This window comes from Diaporthe citri, assembly GCF_014595645.1.
Source record: "Diaporthe citri strain NFHF-8-4 chromosome Unknown scaffold_19, whole genome shotgun sequence".
Lineage (NCBI taxonomy): Eukaryota > Fungi > Ascomycota > Sordariomycetes > Diaporthales > Diaporthaceae > Diaporthe > Diaporthe citri.
Window position 1 is genome coordinate 164,877 of NW_025064864.1, and position 15,365 is coordinate 180,241.

At 58.2% G+C, this 15,365-nt stretch overlaps 7 protein-coding genes across 7 annotated transcripts; 3 read left to right on the top strand and 4 right to left on the bottom strand.

Moving 5' to 3' along the window:
• Positions 1-901: 901 nt before the first annotated feature.
• INS49_005628 (uncharacterized protein) lies at positions 902-1,451 on the top strand (the record flags this gene model as incomplete). The annotated part of the gene is made up of 4 exons (XM_043166407.1): positions 902-1,045; positions 1,111-1,160; positions 1,223-1,257; positions 1,369-1,451. 4 exons carry the CDS (start codon positions 902-904, stop codon positions 1,449-1,451), a joined length of 312 nt encoding a protein of 103 aa, XP_043016968.1.
• A 556-nt stretch (positions 1,452-2,007) lies between these two features.
• INS49_005629 (uncharacterized protein) lies at positions 2,008-3,036 on the bottom strand (the record flags this gene model as incomplete). The annotated part of the gene is made up of 1 exon (XM_043166408.1): positions 2,008-3,036. One exon carries the CDS (start codon positions 3,034-3,036, stop codon positions 2,008-2,010), a length of 1,029 nt encoding a protein of 342 aa, XP_043016969.1.
• A 936-nt stretch (positions 3,037-3,972) lies between these two features.
• INS49_005630 (uncharacterized protein) lies at positions 3,973-5,238 on the bottom strand (the record flags this gene model as incomplete). Its single annotated transcript, XM_043166409.1, has 4 exons — positions 3,973-4,146; positions 4,190-4,363; positions 4,434-4,502; positions 4,591-5,238. The coding sequence occupies 4 exons, from the start codon at positions 5,236-5,238 to the stop codon at positions 3,973-3,975; spliced, it is 1,065 nt and encodes a 354-aa protein (XP_043016970.1).
• Positions 5,239-5,923: 685 nt separating this feature from the next.
• Positions 5,924-6,354, top strand: INS49_005631 (uncharacterized protein; the record flags this gene model as incomplete). Its single annotated transcript, XM_043166410.1, has 2 exons — positions 5,924-6,214; positions 6,319-6,354. The coding sequence occupies 2 exons, from the start codon at positions 5,924-5,926 to the stop codon at positions 6,352-6,354; spliced, it is 327 nt and encodes a 108-aa protein (XP_043016971.1).
• Positions 6,355-6,770: 416 nt separating this feature from the next.
• Positions 6,771-8,352, bottom strand: INS49_005632 (uncharacterized protein; the record flags this gene model as incomplete). The annotated part of the gene is made up of 2 exons (XM_043166411.1): positions 6,771-7,752; positions 7,826-8,352. The coding sequence occupies 2 exons, from the start codon at positions 8,350-8,352 to the stop codon at positions 6,771-6,773; spliced, it is 1,509 nt and encodes a 502-aa protein (XP_043016972.1).
• Positions 8,353-10,432: 2,080 nt separating this feature from the next.
• INS49_005633 (uncharacterized protein) lies at positions 10,433-12,595 on the top strand (the record flags this gene model as incomplete). The annotated part of the gene is made up of 2 exons (XM_043166412.1): positions 10,433-11,666; positions 11,733-12,595. The coding sequence occupies 2 exons, from the start codon at positions 10,433-10,435 to the stop codon at positions 12,593-12,595; spliced, it is 2,097 nt and encodes a 698-aa protein (XP_043016973.1).
• Positions 12,596-13,312: 717 nt separating this feature from the next.
• INS49_005634 (uncharacterized protein) lies at positions 13,313-14,552 on the bottom strand (the record flags this gene model as incomplete). Its single annotated transcript, XM_043166413.1, has 3 exons — positions 13,313-13,627; positions 13,706-14,421; positions 14,504-14,552. 3 exons carry the CDS (start codon positions 14,550-14,552, stop codon positions 13,313-13,315), a joined length of 1,080 nt encoding a protein of 359 aa, XP_043016974.1.
• Positions 14,553-15,365: the final 813 nt, after the last annotated feature.

The following is a 15,365-nucleotide window of genomic DNA, read 5'->3' on the forward strand; positions in this document are numbered from 1 at the left end:
GACATTTGTCTGTAGAATCAAGGCCCGTGGCCGCAGCAGTAAATAAAAGGTTACCCCAGCTTTCTGAGTGCTGTGAAGATTCATCTCGATGCAGCCACGAAAGACTCAAGATACGACACATATACTCTCAAGCGCACAAGCAACACGTGCTTTTGCCTAAGTCATGCTCCTTAGAAAAGAAATTGAGAGCTAAGAAATAGGGATACGCTGGACGGTGGATGTATAGGGCTGGGTCTATAGAATAGAGCAACATGAAGTCAGGCAGACCCATCCCGGGAATATGTGCATGCTGCCACGGGTATTCCAAAAGTGTGGAAGTGCATACAAGCACAACTACTTACCACTCTATTATCCCTAGATCAGACCCTGAAGACTTCAAGCGGTCAAAGCCCTCAGATGTGCAAGGACACTCATCTCCATGGCTTGGTGTTCAGAGCTGAGGCACAGGTGGAAGGAGAAGTTGAGTGGCAGGAGGGAGAATCCCCAGACTGCCAGCCACTGCCCCGGTCAAGGGTAGATAAGACATTTCCGAGACCTAATCGTTATCTGATCAAAACATAGTTTGCAAAAATCTAATCATTGAAGCATGTGAAAAGGGCCAGCTAGAATTTCATTTCAACAATGCTGGTTGATAAAGAGAAAGAAGGTTGGACGGAGCATGCAGGTTCCTGCATGCGGCCTTGGCGGTCAGGGGTCTCTTGACAGCGCTGGACCCACTTCTCTGGGCGGCTGAATCATCACTGGCACCGAGGAACTTGGGCCCTTGCCGGTTTGAGCATCTGCTTCCCTGGACTCAACATCAGCCATCAGCCATCAGCCATCATCACAAAACTCATCGACATACCTTTGCCATCATTCCATCAGCCCGAGATTCACATTCTCAAAGTCCTGCCAAGAAGCCATGGTCTGCTCCAAGTGCCTCAAGCTGTCCAAGGGGACAACCCTTGCCACGCCAGGCGTGAAGAAGAAGAGCGAGATGTACCACGGATCCCCGGCCTCTTCATCATCAAAGTCAGCCACACTGGGGCAAACAGGCATCGGAAAGGTCAGAGCTATCCTTTCGTCCCAATGTGCCTAGTGGGTCATTTTGGTAACAACAAGGCCATGCAGAGCAAGCTTCTTTCCAAGAATGCAAAGAACCCCTATGCTCAGTATGCAAGGTGAGTTGCTCCACTTTTTGGATTGGGCTCAGACGACCCCAGATAGCTGACCAACTCCTCAGCTCCTGCACGAAGTGCAAGACCAAGATATCGCAAGGTCACTCATACTGCAATAAATGTGCTTATAAGGATGATCGTACGCACCATTCACCCAAGTCTCCCAATCTCCATCAACGATTTGAACCAAGCAGGCTGACGTTAGACACAGTGTGCCACATGTGTGGTAAACCAAACAAGAAGACGTCCTCTAAGGCGCCACAGATCTCCGGACAGAAGTTCTCCATGAAATGAGTCACTGCATGCCCCTAGACGAGACAATGTTGCAAGGTGTCAGCCTCGTGAGGTAGCCGTAAGGGCCACAGACACCCAGCCATGACGGCATCCATGCAACTCAAATTCGCACATGAAGCACGAGGCACCTTTGAGGCGCTCGGGTCCGTGACCGGGAGGACAGTGAACGTGGGCTACCGGGGCGGTTGACCTCCCGGGGGTTGCGCGGGCAAGGGTTTCATGGCCTCGAGTGTGATAGCATACACCCAGGGACAGACGGACCTTCGTTCCGTCAAGATACAAACGTCATCTGCACAGGATCAAGGGGGGGGGGGGGTATCAACAGCTTGTCACAGTGGTCCCTCAGTCGAGTCCGACCCCAAAGACGATATTCCCTACGCAGAAGTTCAGTGAACAGCTGTCCGGATGTTTCGCAAGACAAGCACAGTGTCACAAGATACACACAGATTAGTCAGAGCAGCTGTATGGACAGATACAGACCCACGTCCAACAGACTGCTGCTGACCATTCTCATCAAAGTTCATAATTTCAGACTCTTACTTTATGACTGAAACGATCAAATAGAGGCCTTCACAGACCCGCCCAGCACCTCCTCAACAAACCTCCCAATCGCAGCATTCACGTCCTCGGTCGAGTCCCACAGCGCCCAGTGCGTGCCACCCACAGTAGCCCTCGACAGACTCTCAAAGTGCGCCTCCATGCCCTGCGACATCCTCGGCGGCAGCGCAGGATCCTTCTCAGCCACGACCACCAGGGCAGGCATGCCCAGCCGCTGGGCCTCCCCGTCCTTGTTGAGCAGCGCCAGCTCCTCCTCGTAGTTGTGCCGCCGTGTGCGGTACCAGTTCAGCGGGCCCCGCATGCCGTTCCGCGCGTACTGCCCCACGTAGAAGTCGACCTCGTCCGCGTCCAGCAGCGGGCACTCGCCCATCTTGCCGAGGTTCTCAAAGTGCACGCCGTGGTCCGTCGTGAAGACGTCCTCCCCGCTGGGGCCCCGCGCCCCGTACAGCCCCGTCAGCAGGCCCCGGATCTTGGCCGGGTCCGACCCGATCTCCCGCTCGACGTCGGGCCCCGCGAGCTGCACCTGGTAGCGGAAGTTGGGCAGCAGCTTCACCACGGTGGGCAGGTCCGCGTACTGGCTGCTGGGCGGGACGTACGGCGTGCACACGCTGAAGACGGCGCGGATCAGGTCCGGGTGCCACAGGGCGAGGCGCCACGCGGCCGCCCCGCCCCAGTCGTGCCCGCCCAGGATGATGCGCTCGCCGGGCCCCGCGACCTGCGCCACCAGCTCGGCCATGTCGTCCGCCACGTTCCTGAGGCTGTAGAGGGAGAGGTCCTGCGGCGCGTCGGTCCCGCCGTAGCCGAGCTGGTCCGGCACGATCACCTGCAGGCCCAGCGATGTGAGGTAGGGCACCTGGTACCGCCAGCCGAAGCCCAGGTCCGGCCAGCCGTGGATGAGGAGGGCGGTTGCGCGTGGGGGTGTGCCGCCCTCTGGCTTGGCTAGGATGTACTTGTATGTCTTGCCCCGGACGTTGGCAGTCAGGGACTGGGCCCTTGGGTCGTTTGGCTTGAGCTTGTCGACGGCCATGGTGGGCAGAGAGAGGTGTGTGTTGTCTTCTCGGGAGGGATAAAAGAGGTGTGTGCTGTAGGGGTGGCTGAGCCAGTCACGAATATATACTCGCGGTTCACGGTACTATGTACATAGACCGGGTGGATGGTTCGACCGGTGGAGTCGAGATGGGCCTGACTCGCTTCACGGGGCTCTGCCGCGGCCGCCAAGGTCGGAGGCAGAGGCGTGTTTATTTATCCCGGCGGTGCTGCGGAGCGGCGCACCTGGATGCTTCCTTGACGTTGACGTCAGTCAGTGTCGGGACGTGGACTCGAGTGGTTTTCCCACTTGAAGACCAAGAAATCAGTGGAACTCCGTTTCCAGTTTGAAGCAGCACACAGCTGTAGACATGTGCGTTGAGGGATAATCGGCACCGCATAAGATAGATGAGCAAGGGTAGCACCAAGCTCCAAGCATCGGCCGAGGCACCGACAGGCAGCGGAGCCAAGACGTAGCTCCCACAAGGCGGGTCCTCCGAGAAACCTCGGCCGTCCCAACGATCAGCGGAGACCACTGGGAGAGCTTATGCAACATCTTACGATATCGGCCTATATCCCTCAACAAAACGGTGACATGAGACTGGCCCGTCGTCATATGGGCCACAATGCTGCTCACAAAACAACAGCTTGCGACGGATCCCCCGGGAGTTGGGAGCAGGGCAGTCACTTCCAGGCACGGCACTGCCTCAGCATACACACGCCCGGAGCTCTTTTCGTTCAATGCGTCGAGCCGCTGTACTGTTCAAGACTGCCATGAGACTAGACTTCTCAATATTGATGTCCTAATCAATAGGCTCAAAGCACCCGTCTAAAGCTGCTCGGGGCCAATGCTGCTCCCGGTCACTATCTTACATTTTCCGTAACCCCTTGTCCGGCCACACACCCGCTGATGAATGAAGAAAAAGGACTGAGCAGATTAGTAGATGACAGTATCCTCCTCCGCCTCGACCATCTCGTCGTGATCCTTATCCTCGTGGTGGTGGGTACTCTTCGGTGCAGGGGCAGGGGAAGGAGTGTGCTGGTGCGTGTTCGTGCGCGTGGCCGTGGTGGTCATGATTAGTAGCAGCGGCATCATCGGTGGTAGACTCAACTTGCGCGGTGGTGTTAGAACGTTCTTCGGCTTGCTCACCAACGGTGTTGTCAACTTTTGAGGCCGCAGGCAGGGCCAGGACGCCCAGGTCGCTGAGCCTCTGCTCCTTGCGGCGCCTGAACTGCCGGACCTCATTCGCGATCTCGTCCTCGGCGTCGCGGATCTGGTCTTTGATGACATCCTCTTGCTCCGGTGTGAGTTCCCAGGGGCGGTAATACTAGTCACGGTATGGTATGATCAGTAATCGAGCCCGTCAACTGGAGTCGGGCTTGACATCAGGTACTTACCAGCTTGGGCTCGCTCCTGGTCCGTAGGCAATGCGCCATTGCAAGCATGTTGGAATGACGGGTGCGCATCTAATTGATTCTCTCCGTCAGCATGCGCTTTCCCTCTATGTCACCGCTGTAAAGTCATGCCAGCGCCTGGTGCGCGAATCACACTCACCACTTGCTCATCGAACCGGACCTGCTCGATCTTCCTGACCTTGTCGAGCTTCGCAAGCTTCTCCATTCGGCGCTTGTCGTCTTCGGTCTTTTGCTTGACGGCTTTTTCCTGCTGTTTCTTCTCAATCTCCAGACGTCTCTTCTGCTGAGAATTTGCCGTGGTTTGACTTAGTGTGCTTAGCAGACCACCGAACAGACGCCTGCCGCGCTTCTTCTCCTCCTGCGAGTAGCTCTCCCTCCGGCCCCGATCGCGCTCTGCCCCGTGCGAAGAGGACATTCGTCGGCTGGTTTCAGAGCCGCGCCGGTCAGGCGGGCTCACTGGGGAGCGGACTTCATGTCTTGTCGACTCAGAAGGCCGCCGTCGCTGCTCTGGAGAAGACGGGATGTGGACGACCTGCCGCTCCCTGCGAGCATCTGGAGAGCGGCTCTCCTCCTTCAGGAGTGCGTCCTTGATTGGGGATCGATGTCGTTCCCCGTTTCCATTCCCAATTGTTCCATTTCCGTGACGCGCAGGACTTCTGCCAGGAATGTCCCTGATCCTCTGGCGCTTGTTGGGTGTGTCTTCGTTGCCGTCGGAGTCGGCGCCAGGCGAGGCACCAAATGATTTACGCTTCAGTTGGTTCGTCTCGGATGCCCTCGTTTCGGACATGACTGTATCGGTGTCGGGAGCGGGGCTGTATACACGTCAGCCAATTGACATCTCACACCCTTGTCTTTTTCAATGCCTTGGTGTAGAGCTTGCCTTCTCGACGTGGACATTGCGTCGTCGCAGACAATGACACAAGGTCACACTGCTGGGTATATCGATAGTAGAGCACCGCAAAGTCAGTTTTCCGTTTGCGATAAGTCAAAAAAGAGCTGATCGATATGGTGCGAGTGGGACAAACAAAGAGCAAAGCGCAAAACGATGCTGAGCTGAACCGTGAACAATCTGCGGCAAGACGATCTTCCTCCCTCAACTCAAACGGTTGCAGGCGGACGCGCAGAAGGACTCGGGAAGCTCAAGCTCAAGGATTCCCCATGCATCGGCTACCCCACACTCGGGCGGCCGTGGGCCCAAGGACCCGCGCCTGCTGGCCCGTGGGTACCTAGGTTTTTGTTCGGCAGGCGGGGGTCTCCAGGGCTAGTAGCGCTAAAGTTCGAGTGGAAATTTCGAGCAAGGCTGGCAAGGCTGATGATCAATCCGATAAAGCAACACCCACGCGCCCTGCTGCATATATCGCCTCCTCGAGCCACCCACCTGTGACGCGCCCTCTCCACCTCCGACGACTCACTCACCTCTCCTCACCTCACCTCACTTCTCCAATCCCCACCACAACCACAACCGGCGCAGCATGTCCCGCCACCACCCCGACCTCGTCATGTGCCGCAAGCAGGCGGGCATCGCCATCGGGCGGCTCTGCGACAAGTGCGACGGCAAGTGCCCCGTCTGCGACTCGTACGTGCGGCCCACGACGCTGGTGCGCATCTGCGACGAGTGCAGCTTCGGCAACTACCAGAACAAGTGCGTCGTCTGCGGCGGCGAGGGCATCAGCGACGCCTTCTACTGCCACGAGTGCACGCGCCTCGAGAAGGACCGCGACGGCTGCCCCAAGATCATCAACCTGGGCAGCTCCAGGACGGACGTGAGTTCCCACCCAAACTTGTCTCCCTCCCACCGTCTTTCTGCTGCTTCGGGTGGCAAGCGGCCTATCACCTTAGAATGTATGCTGACTGCTTGGATTCACAGTTGTTTTACCAAAAGAAAACGAATCGGACGTACTAGCCCCCGTGACGCCCGGGCTTGGGCTGATTTCCTGCATATTTTCGCATGGGCGTTCCGGCATTTCGGGGGGTTTCTACATTTGTGTTTGCTCGAGATCATCGTCTTCACGAGACTGGGGTCGCTGGGAGACGGGGCATGCGAGGAGGCAATGGGCAGCGCGAGAGGCAGGCTGCGTGGAAATTACGCAGGGAGGAGAGATCATTTTGGTACCATCCACTATCAAACGACATTGAAAGATGGCTAGACGAAGAGGAATTGATGAGGGGTGTGATACCAACCAATTTGATGCAAAATTTACGCTGTCATATGTTTCATGCAATTTCATACAAAGCCCCCTCCTTGAGCAGTGTTCCCCCCCCCCCCAACGCCCGCCTCTCTAGGCCGACATGCGCCAATATCATGCAACCCCCCGAGTATTATATGTAGCTGACCTTGACACCCATGCCAGCCGTGGCCTTGACCTTGTTCCAACTCGTCCCTAATATCCGAGTGATTCGCTCCCGCATGTTCTTCTTCCCAAACATGACAACCAGGCCTATTATGAAGGCCAGAAGCCTCATCAGCAGCATCGGGTTCGTGTGGAGCGTCACGCTCATGCGCTCGATCATGGCGCGCACGTTGGCGAACACCACCGCCGCCCTGGCGCCCAGCGACGCCGGCGCGACCGCCTTGCTCTTGTTAGGCGACGTGCCCCCGCCACCACCGGCAGCCGCGGACTGCCTCGCCGCCCTCGACGACCGTGACGAGCCCGCCGTCTGCGCCCGCGCCCGCCTCGCAGCCCCCTTGCCGGCCGACGAGCCGCCCACACTGCTGCTGCCACCGCCGCCGCCGCCGGCGTCGATGCCGTAGTCGACCTCGCTGGCCCCCTCGCGGCGGCGGGCCCTCTCCTCCTCGAGCCGGCGCCTCTCGCGGCCCTCGTTCTCGGCGCGCAGCCGGCGGGCCTCCTCGACGTCGCGGCGCAGCTGCTCCTCCTGCCGCAGCCTCTCGTCGCGCTCCCGCCGCTCGGCCTCGAGCTGGTCCTCCTGCAGGCTCTGCAGCGCCTGCAGGAACGCCTCGCGCCGCTCCTCGTCCAGCACCGAGGAGGCGGCGATGAACTCGCGCGCGTACTCCCACTCGTTGTTGCGGATCAGCACGTGCAGCGTGTACAGCTCCAGGATCTTGACCCGCGCGTTCAGGTCCCGCGGCGTGTCGGCCCCGCTGCGTGCCCGCGACTGCGACCGGGGGCGGACCGGGGGCGGGCCCGACACGCCGGCTCCGACTCCGCGCGGGGGGGCCTGCTGCGTCGGTGAGAAGTGGCCCGACAGGTCCAGGTTGGGGGTTGCCGACGCGGCGAGGTAGTTCTCCAGGCGCTTCTGGTTTAAAGTCTGCGTCCTCGCGTGTGTCAGGAGGAGAGTCGCCCTGGGATGGCATGTTAGTCTCACAGTTGGTGCCAACAAGGGAGATGACTTCAATAAAATTAGAAATTACGCACAGGTTGATGACGACGTCCGAGTCGACGTCGGCCTCGACGCCATGGTAGCCATTGTGGACGACCTCCTCCCAGACGTCGCCGTCCCGCACCTTGGCGCACAGCGCCCTCCACTCCTGCGTGCCCAGGGCCTCCTTCCCCTCGTCCGGGTCGAGAGCCACGATGGCGTTGAGGATGGCGATGTACAGGGTCCAGACCTTTATCCTCGTGTTCCGCGAGGCCTTGGCGACTGGTGCGGGCTCGGTGGTGCCGTTGGCGCCGTTGCTGCCTTCCGGCTGCTGGGACGGCGACGGTGGCGTGACTGTGATTAGAGGCGTAATTGTGGAGAGGGCCTCGGGCAGCCTTCGCGTGAGGAAGAGGGTGGATGATTGCCGGTATGTTTTTGAGACATAGGAGGCGGCGTGACGGGCGGCAGCTGGGGAGCCAAGGGAGGATATAGACGACCGGAGCGACTGGGAGGCAAAGCCGTCGGTCGAGGTCGGGCTGAGAGTCGCGGTATAGGCCCCGTCTGGCGGTGCTGGGGCAGCCATTGTCGAGTCGGGAGAAACCTTCTGGGCCTTCAGGGGAGCCGCTTTAGTGATCAGGATGGCATTGATGGATTTGCACGGGAGAGATTGGCAGTCATCTAAAAGCACAGCTGCGTCGGGGCGTGGGCATGAGGTCGGACGCGCATCGTGGAGCGGGCTGCGGACAAAATTCCAGTCGGGGATCGCATGTGTTTGCGGGCGCGAGGTCACCCAGCCAGGCCATTGAGCCTCGGCAAACGGCTAAAAAGTGGATGGGGGTGGCCGGGGTCGCTGATGAGACGGCCGGCCCAAGGCTGGCAATCGGGACAGTCCACCCCTGCCAAGCCCCTGGTCAATTCGCTTTTCCCCAGACTGGATCCCAGTCTATAGAGATCCCCCTGCGCCTAAACGGCCATCATCATCTGGGCCTGCTCGATATTACGAGCCGATAAGATTGTGCTCTGCCGTCGACGAGAGCCAATTTCATATGCCTGGGCCATACGATGACGGGACGTCTATTTATGGAGGGTGGAGCATTGATCTTCTACTAGTATACGGACGCATGCATTCTCGTTACTGCAACTCCCAGAAACCCGACTTGTCCGAGTGCTCAACCAGGGCACCATTCCTGTGGAACTGTCCCTATAATTTACGGGGCATCAGTTAAGCTGTGCTCGAGTGTAAATGATATTTCAAATCTTATCGGCTCCTCTCGCTCGGTACTGTCAAAATCTGTCAAACCCCTGGACTCCAGGGGCCTCTGTATGCTGTGTGGCCACATGGGAGCCCTGTCTACAATTGCGGGCACTATTCAGCGCGGAATTGTCATTGGAGTCTGGAGTATGAGGCTAATGTGATGTCCAGCTTGCCACCATTACCAGGTGGCCTCTGTGCCTTGCCGTTCAATAATTTATTTTTGCACGCCTCCCCACTGTGTCCAGAGCTGAGAGCCTCATCGCTGAGATGGGTCCCCAGAGGCCCACATCCTGTCTTCCAAAAACCTTACCATATGCTTCTGCGCGTGTAGTATACTGCTCTGGTGGATTTGACTCCTTGTCTGTTTCTAGGAGGTCGAAGGCAAGCAAGTATGACATAGCCTCCTCCATTATCAGACTTCAAAAGCCAAATGAGGATCTCTATCCAATCCAAATAAATCCGTCCCAAAGGTCTTGAGGCATTCACCGAGTCTGAAGGTCCATTAGAAGCCTTGACGGTGCATTGTTGTCCGCATAGGTGGCAAGAGTGGGTTGTCCTCAGTCAAGTGCCCCAAGGCCTGAATATATTCTGGCAGCTGGCTGGCCCAGCAAACACTCATTTTGATCTCATTGAACCCCTGGTATTGTAGGGGCAGTTGTTTTGCTGCTTGGACACACCAAGTGAACTCTCATCTAGACTCTCCTTGAATGGTGGTTTCCCTTGTTGGGCTTCTCAAGGTAAACATATCTCTATCTCCCAGACGGGTTGAACAGTTAGTTTGGACAAATAAAAGCAAAATGTGGTGGCTCCTAGGTAACGAGCAAGATGCTGTGCTCGAGGTACCCAGGAACGAGGAGCATTCATACCAGACTTCTTGAGGTGGATCTATGAGGCAAGTGCCCAACGGTGCCAGATGTTGCCCTCTGTGGTGCCTCCCGTGTCTCCATAAGTGAACTATGAGTGCACAGGGGCAGGAGCAAGACAGCCAGCCTCCTGACAGTGGACAAACTCGGCAGGGAAACAGCAACAAACACGCGGGTGATGCCACAGCAGACACTGGCGACATCATTCTGTCTTTCTTTCGTCTTTCAGAAGATTTACTGTTTGGAGCTCCACCTTCCCATCACTTGGTATCCTAAGGACGGTTAATGCATGACTTCTTTCGGCGCTCTCACCTCACCACATCCGTACTCAGCTTGATGACCTCGGGGTGCCGCCTCCCTACCCCCTAAGCCATTTCTGCAGATCTCTGCTTCACCCTCCTCATCCTCTTTTACCGTTCATTCATATCAGAGCTTTACCTGTACACATTCCACACTGTCAGCCGCCCTCAGGGTCGTCTTTCTGCGGCAACCGCACAGCAACCGATCCCGGAGGACCACCAAGCCCCTAGAAAACACATCCAGAGATGGAAGTCGACCGGACCAACTTCTGGCAGAACCTGCCGTACATCTTCAAGACAATCAGCGAGGCCCGATATGTGGCTGTAGACCTCGAGATGTCCGGTATCTATGTTGACCAATTTCGAGACACGGAAACCCCAGTCAAGCCAACGTTGCAGCAGGAATATGACGATGCGAGAAAGGCAGCGAAACTGTTCTCCATCTTGCAATTCGGCTTCACCTGCATCAGCTGGGATCCTGAGAGGAAATCATACGTGACCAAGACATTCAATCTCCCTCTCCACCCGGGTGTCGTTGTGGAAGATGTCACTTCCAAATCACTTGTCAGGGTTGTGGATAGATGCTTCAGGCTATCCACCATAACTCTTGATTTCCTGGAGAGCAATCACTTCAGCCTTGCGCACATTTTGCAAAGGGGCGTTCCGTACCTGTCTGCAAGCGAGCTCAATCGGAAGGCGACATTTGATTTCATCGACGGGAAGAGGCAAGCCGGGGAGCTCATTGATGTCAATGAGCTCTCAACGAAGTCAACGGAGTTCCGTAACGATGTCGAGTGGAAGATCATAAATTGGAGAATGCAACGGCGCTCTGGAGCCCATGTCGGGCCCGTCATAATTCGCAACTCGCAAGGCCACCGCCTGAACAGCCTGCAGAAGCGACTTGTCCACGAACTTTTACAGGACCAGTTCTCAGACCTCCGGGCAGTAGCCCGATATGGAGGCGCACACATGGAGATTTTTGATGCCAGCCAGCAAACGTCTGGTCATAAGAGTCTCGAGCGCACACGTGCGGTGTCCAAGCAGATCGGAGCCCGTCTCCTATGGGACGCGATCTGCGGGCAGCCGTTCGTCGCCAACGTCGATATTGGGCTCATAGTCGGTCAGAATCCAATCCAGGCCATGCGGCTGAAAGCAGAACTCAAGGAGTACGAGAGCCGCCTGCGAAACAGGAGCCCTGTGTTGGTCGGACACAACATCCTGATGGATCTGTGCTTCCTCCACAGCAATTTCGTCGCCCCTGTGCCTAAGTCACTGCAGGAGTTTCGAGCCCTCACGAGGGAGAGGCTGCCCAGAATCGTGGACACCAAGTACCTCTTCACGAGGGGAGGGGATGAGATGTCGCCAGACTACAGCCTGGGCGAGTGCTTCGACGCCGCGGGAAACCAGCTGTTCCCAGTGGTTGCCCCTGATCCCTACTTCAGCTACCGTGCGTCCTGTCCTCACCAGGCTGGGTACGACAGTAAGTGATGCCACGCCCAATCAAGTCCCTCCCGCCGCAACAGACGCTGACTTCGCCTGCGAACAGGCTTCATGACCGCAGTCGTCTTTCTCAAGAAGTCCTACCAACTGTCCCAGGCCAGACAGGGCCTCTGGTACATCGCCTCAGAGGACCTGGGCGAAGGAGAGGCCCTACGCTCCCGATCCACCTCGTTCTCGTCGCCCAAGCTAAACCAGCGCCGAGCGAGCCTCGCCCTCCTCAAGGCGGCACCGCCCCCACCGCTACCGCCAATGCCAGACATCCCCAAGGTTCCAAGTCCCCCACTGGGATCCAGGGGCAACACGGCCAAACCGCGGCCGGCCAACCTCCTAGAGGACCGCGACGAGGAGGTTGAAGCGGCGCTACCCCCACCCCTGCAACCAATGCCACAGTCCTCCAAGGACTCAAGCGGACTGCCGTTCAGAACTGGGACGGCCAGACCCGACAACCTTCTAGAGGAACGCGACGAGGACGTTGTAACGGGGCTGGCTAAGTATCAACCCATGCAGCCGGAGGGACGCCATGCGGCGCCGGCGACGGCACCGCCGACCCCAGACGAGTCTCCTGAGCGCAAGCCCGGACCCGATCAAAAGCCCCAGCGCAAGAGCTCGGGCGAGAGCCCCGCCAGGGCGGTGGTGCCCGGCACGGTTCCCGAGTGGGAGGGCAAGTTTTGGAGCAAGTACGGCAACAGGAGCCGTGTCGGGCGGTTCGGGCACATCCTCTACATCGGGAAGATGGCTGGGGAGCAGCTGCCTGGAGAGGCCGGTGAGTGCAAGACCGAGAAGCTCGGCACGCAGATGCTTGAGGAGCTCGGGAGGAAGACGTCCGACGAGGACGGTGAGGGGCCTGACAACGAGGGGCCTGAGGACGAGGGGCCTGAAAGGGAGGTCGAGTGTTCGATACACAGTTGAGTTGTCTTCTCTCTGCCTTTTCGCAAAGCGATGACCAGAAGCCGGCGCTTTTGCCGCTCAGGTAGCGACATGGTATGATTCAGGAGTTTGCGGCGCCTGGGATTTGTTGAGCGTTGAGCTCTCTTGTGGCTAGGTCCGGGCCGTTGTATTGGTTTGTTTGTATCATTGGGGTTGGCGCTCTGAGATGGACGGCAGCATAGCGAGGTTTAGTTTTTCTCTTCCGTGAGCCCTGCGTTCAAGGAGGGCTGCATTAGCGATTTTTCATCAGCGTTGGTTGGTAGTCATGGACACGCATATCACGAATACTAATTCAATAATACTTTCCAGAACCCACGCTATCTGTCCTTATGTGTCACAGCATGTGTGCCAACTCCTCAGACACTGAAGATCCATCGAAGGAGCGTATGATTCCTGCTTGTTCCCACTTTGGTTTCTGTTCCCGAAGACTTCAAGGCGGTGCTCAAGAAGTGAGATCCAGAACATGGCATATGAACACTATTCTGAATGATGCCACACACTGGAGCCCTGCTGGATTGCTCCCAATTCGTTTTGTGGAGGTGTTTCATTACACATGCGCAGCCGAGAGACAGCTATCAGAGACCCCCTGCTGCTTGCACAGTTGCTTGGTATTGATGGGTTTTTGTGCATACATACATACATCTAACATCCCCTCCAGCCACCCCTCTTCTCACCGGTTTTCCACGCATTTCGACATGGCTACCGCGCAGGCATGGAGTCCTTGACGCTGTGCATGGTTTGCTGGCTGATGGCACCCGCCAGCTCGTCCTTTGTCAGCCACTTGAAGTCGGTAACGCCCCACTTGTTGTCGGCCAGGTCGACCTGGCCGGCCAGGATGCGCGCCCGCAGGTAGAAGACGTCCCGTCCGTACGTCTTGATGCGCCTCTCCTCGGCCTCGCCCTCTCGGCCGCCCGTGTAAACGGGCTCCCTGTGCTCGTGGGCGACCGGTGCTCGCCCCACCATCCACGTGTTCATGTTGACGCCTGCGGAGCCGGCCAGGGCGCGCGCGGCGGTCTGTAGTTGACACGAAAGTTAGCATGACACACATCCCCGGTTGCGTATACCGCGCCCCTAGAATGATCAACCACATACCTCGTGCAAGCCCTCGTCCGGCCACACGTCGTCCTGCGGGAAGCGCCACAGGCCATCCTTCCTGACGACGAGGTACAGCGTCCGGTCGAGCGCGCGGTCGAGCCTCCTGACGTCGCCGGCGCGGTCGGCCTCGGTGCGGCGGGGGAACGGCCTCTCGACGCGCAGGCGGTCCTCGAAGCTGAGGCGCTCGCCGTCCTCGGAGACGCGGCTCTCGGCGTCGGTGTAGAGCGCCTCGCGCAGGGCGGCCGGGTCGGCGAGCTTCTCCCCCTGGCCCCCCGCGAGCAGCTCGTCGTCCCAGGCCCACTTGCCCGAGCGGGCGACGCGGCCGATGCCGCGCTCCATGGTGTGCCCGCGCTCGGCCCACTTGATGGCGAAGTCGATGGTCGCGGGCTGGCCCGGCTTGAAGTAGAACTGCCGCGAGAAGGGCGTCGCGAGCCGCTCGTTGAGGCGCTTCTGGTACAGGTAGAAGGACTGCTCGAAGGGGGTCTGCTCGCGCGTCAGCAGCGGCGGCCGCGAGAGGATCACGCCCGCCCGCAGGCTGTGCAGCTTCTTCGGGTGGTTGTTCTGGAGCTCCGGCACGAGCTTGGGGTCGGCCGGCGGGGTGGTGACGTTCGTCTCGACGGGCATCGTCGTGGGCGAGGCTGAGTATGCCCGTCTTGATTCTACTGGCCGGCTGACTTGTCTGTGGGCGCATCGCGTGCATATCTGAGGCGCTCCTGGAAGTGGCACCTTCGTATTAGCTGCCGGGGCGTCGACAAGACATGGAGAAACTGGGTTGCTGGGACATTGTTCACTTACTCCTCAGGAGAGGCACGGCGGCCCGCGACCCCCTACTTGACGCCGACATGATGTGTGGGTGTGTGTGTGTGAGCCTGTTCGTGGGACAGGAGAAGTGTGCGAGCGAGAAACAACCCTCCAAATCCGACCCGTGGAGCTCCTTTGGCGGCGCCTCACACGAGCTTCCCAAGCGTGCGAAGGGACCTGAACTTTTTCTCGACGTCCCGAGGAAAAGGTACGTACCTCGCAGGCCGTGCAGCTCCCTTCTGTGATTGGGCAGCGGGCCTCAGTAACAGTGGGTCCCCTTCTTTCCGCAGTGTACTTCAAAAATCTCTGCCCACGGCCGCCTTCTTACTGTTCTTCTTCCCTCTTTCCTTTCTCCAGGCACGAATCCTTATCCCAAGGCCTGTTCCCACTCCCAGGACGTCTTGTCATTTATACCGTGCCGAGAGTAAACCCCCCAGAACAACCCTTTTTTCGCTAGCGGCACCTTTCGTCAAATCCTCACTGGGGACCGTTAGATAGATGGTTGTCACATTCCAGAAACATCGCTTATTACCGACAGGGGCCGCGCTGCAGGAAACTGAGCCCGCCCCCGGGGCTGCTTACTACGAGGGAGCACCCCGATCGTGAAGTGTCGCCCAGCGCATGAAACGAGAAACCAGAAACGACGAAGAAGCCTTCGCCATTGATTCCAGCGCCCACCTCAATCGCAATTATCGATTCGAGATGGGCTCTTGTTGCTACCAGTGCTGACGTTATGCTAAATCAGACAGCGCGCAGATTTTAAATGGATTGCCTTCACCAATCTAGAGGTGAGGCTGCGCTCACACGTGAATGCCGAGAAATGCGTCCAACGAGCCACATGCGCGCGAAACCGTAT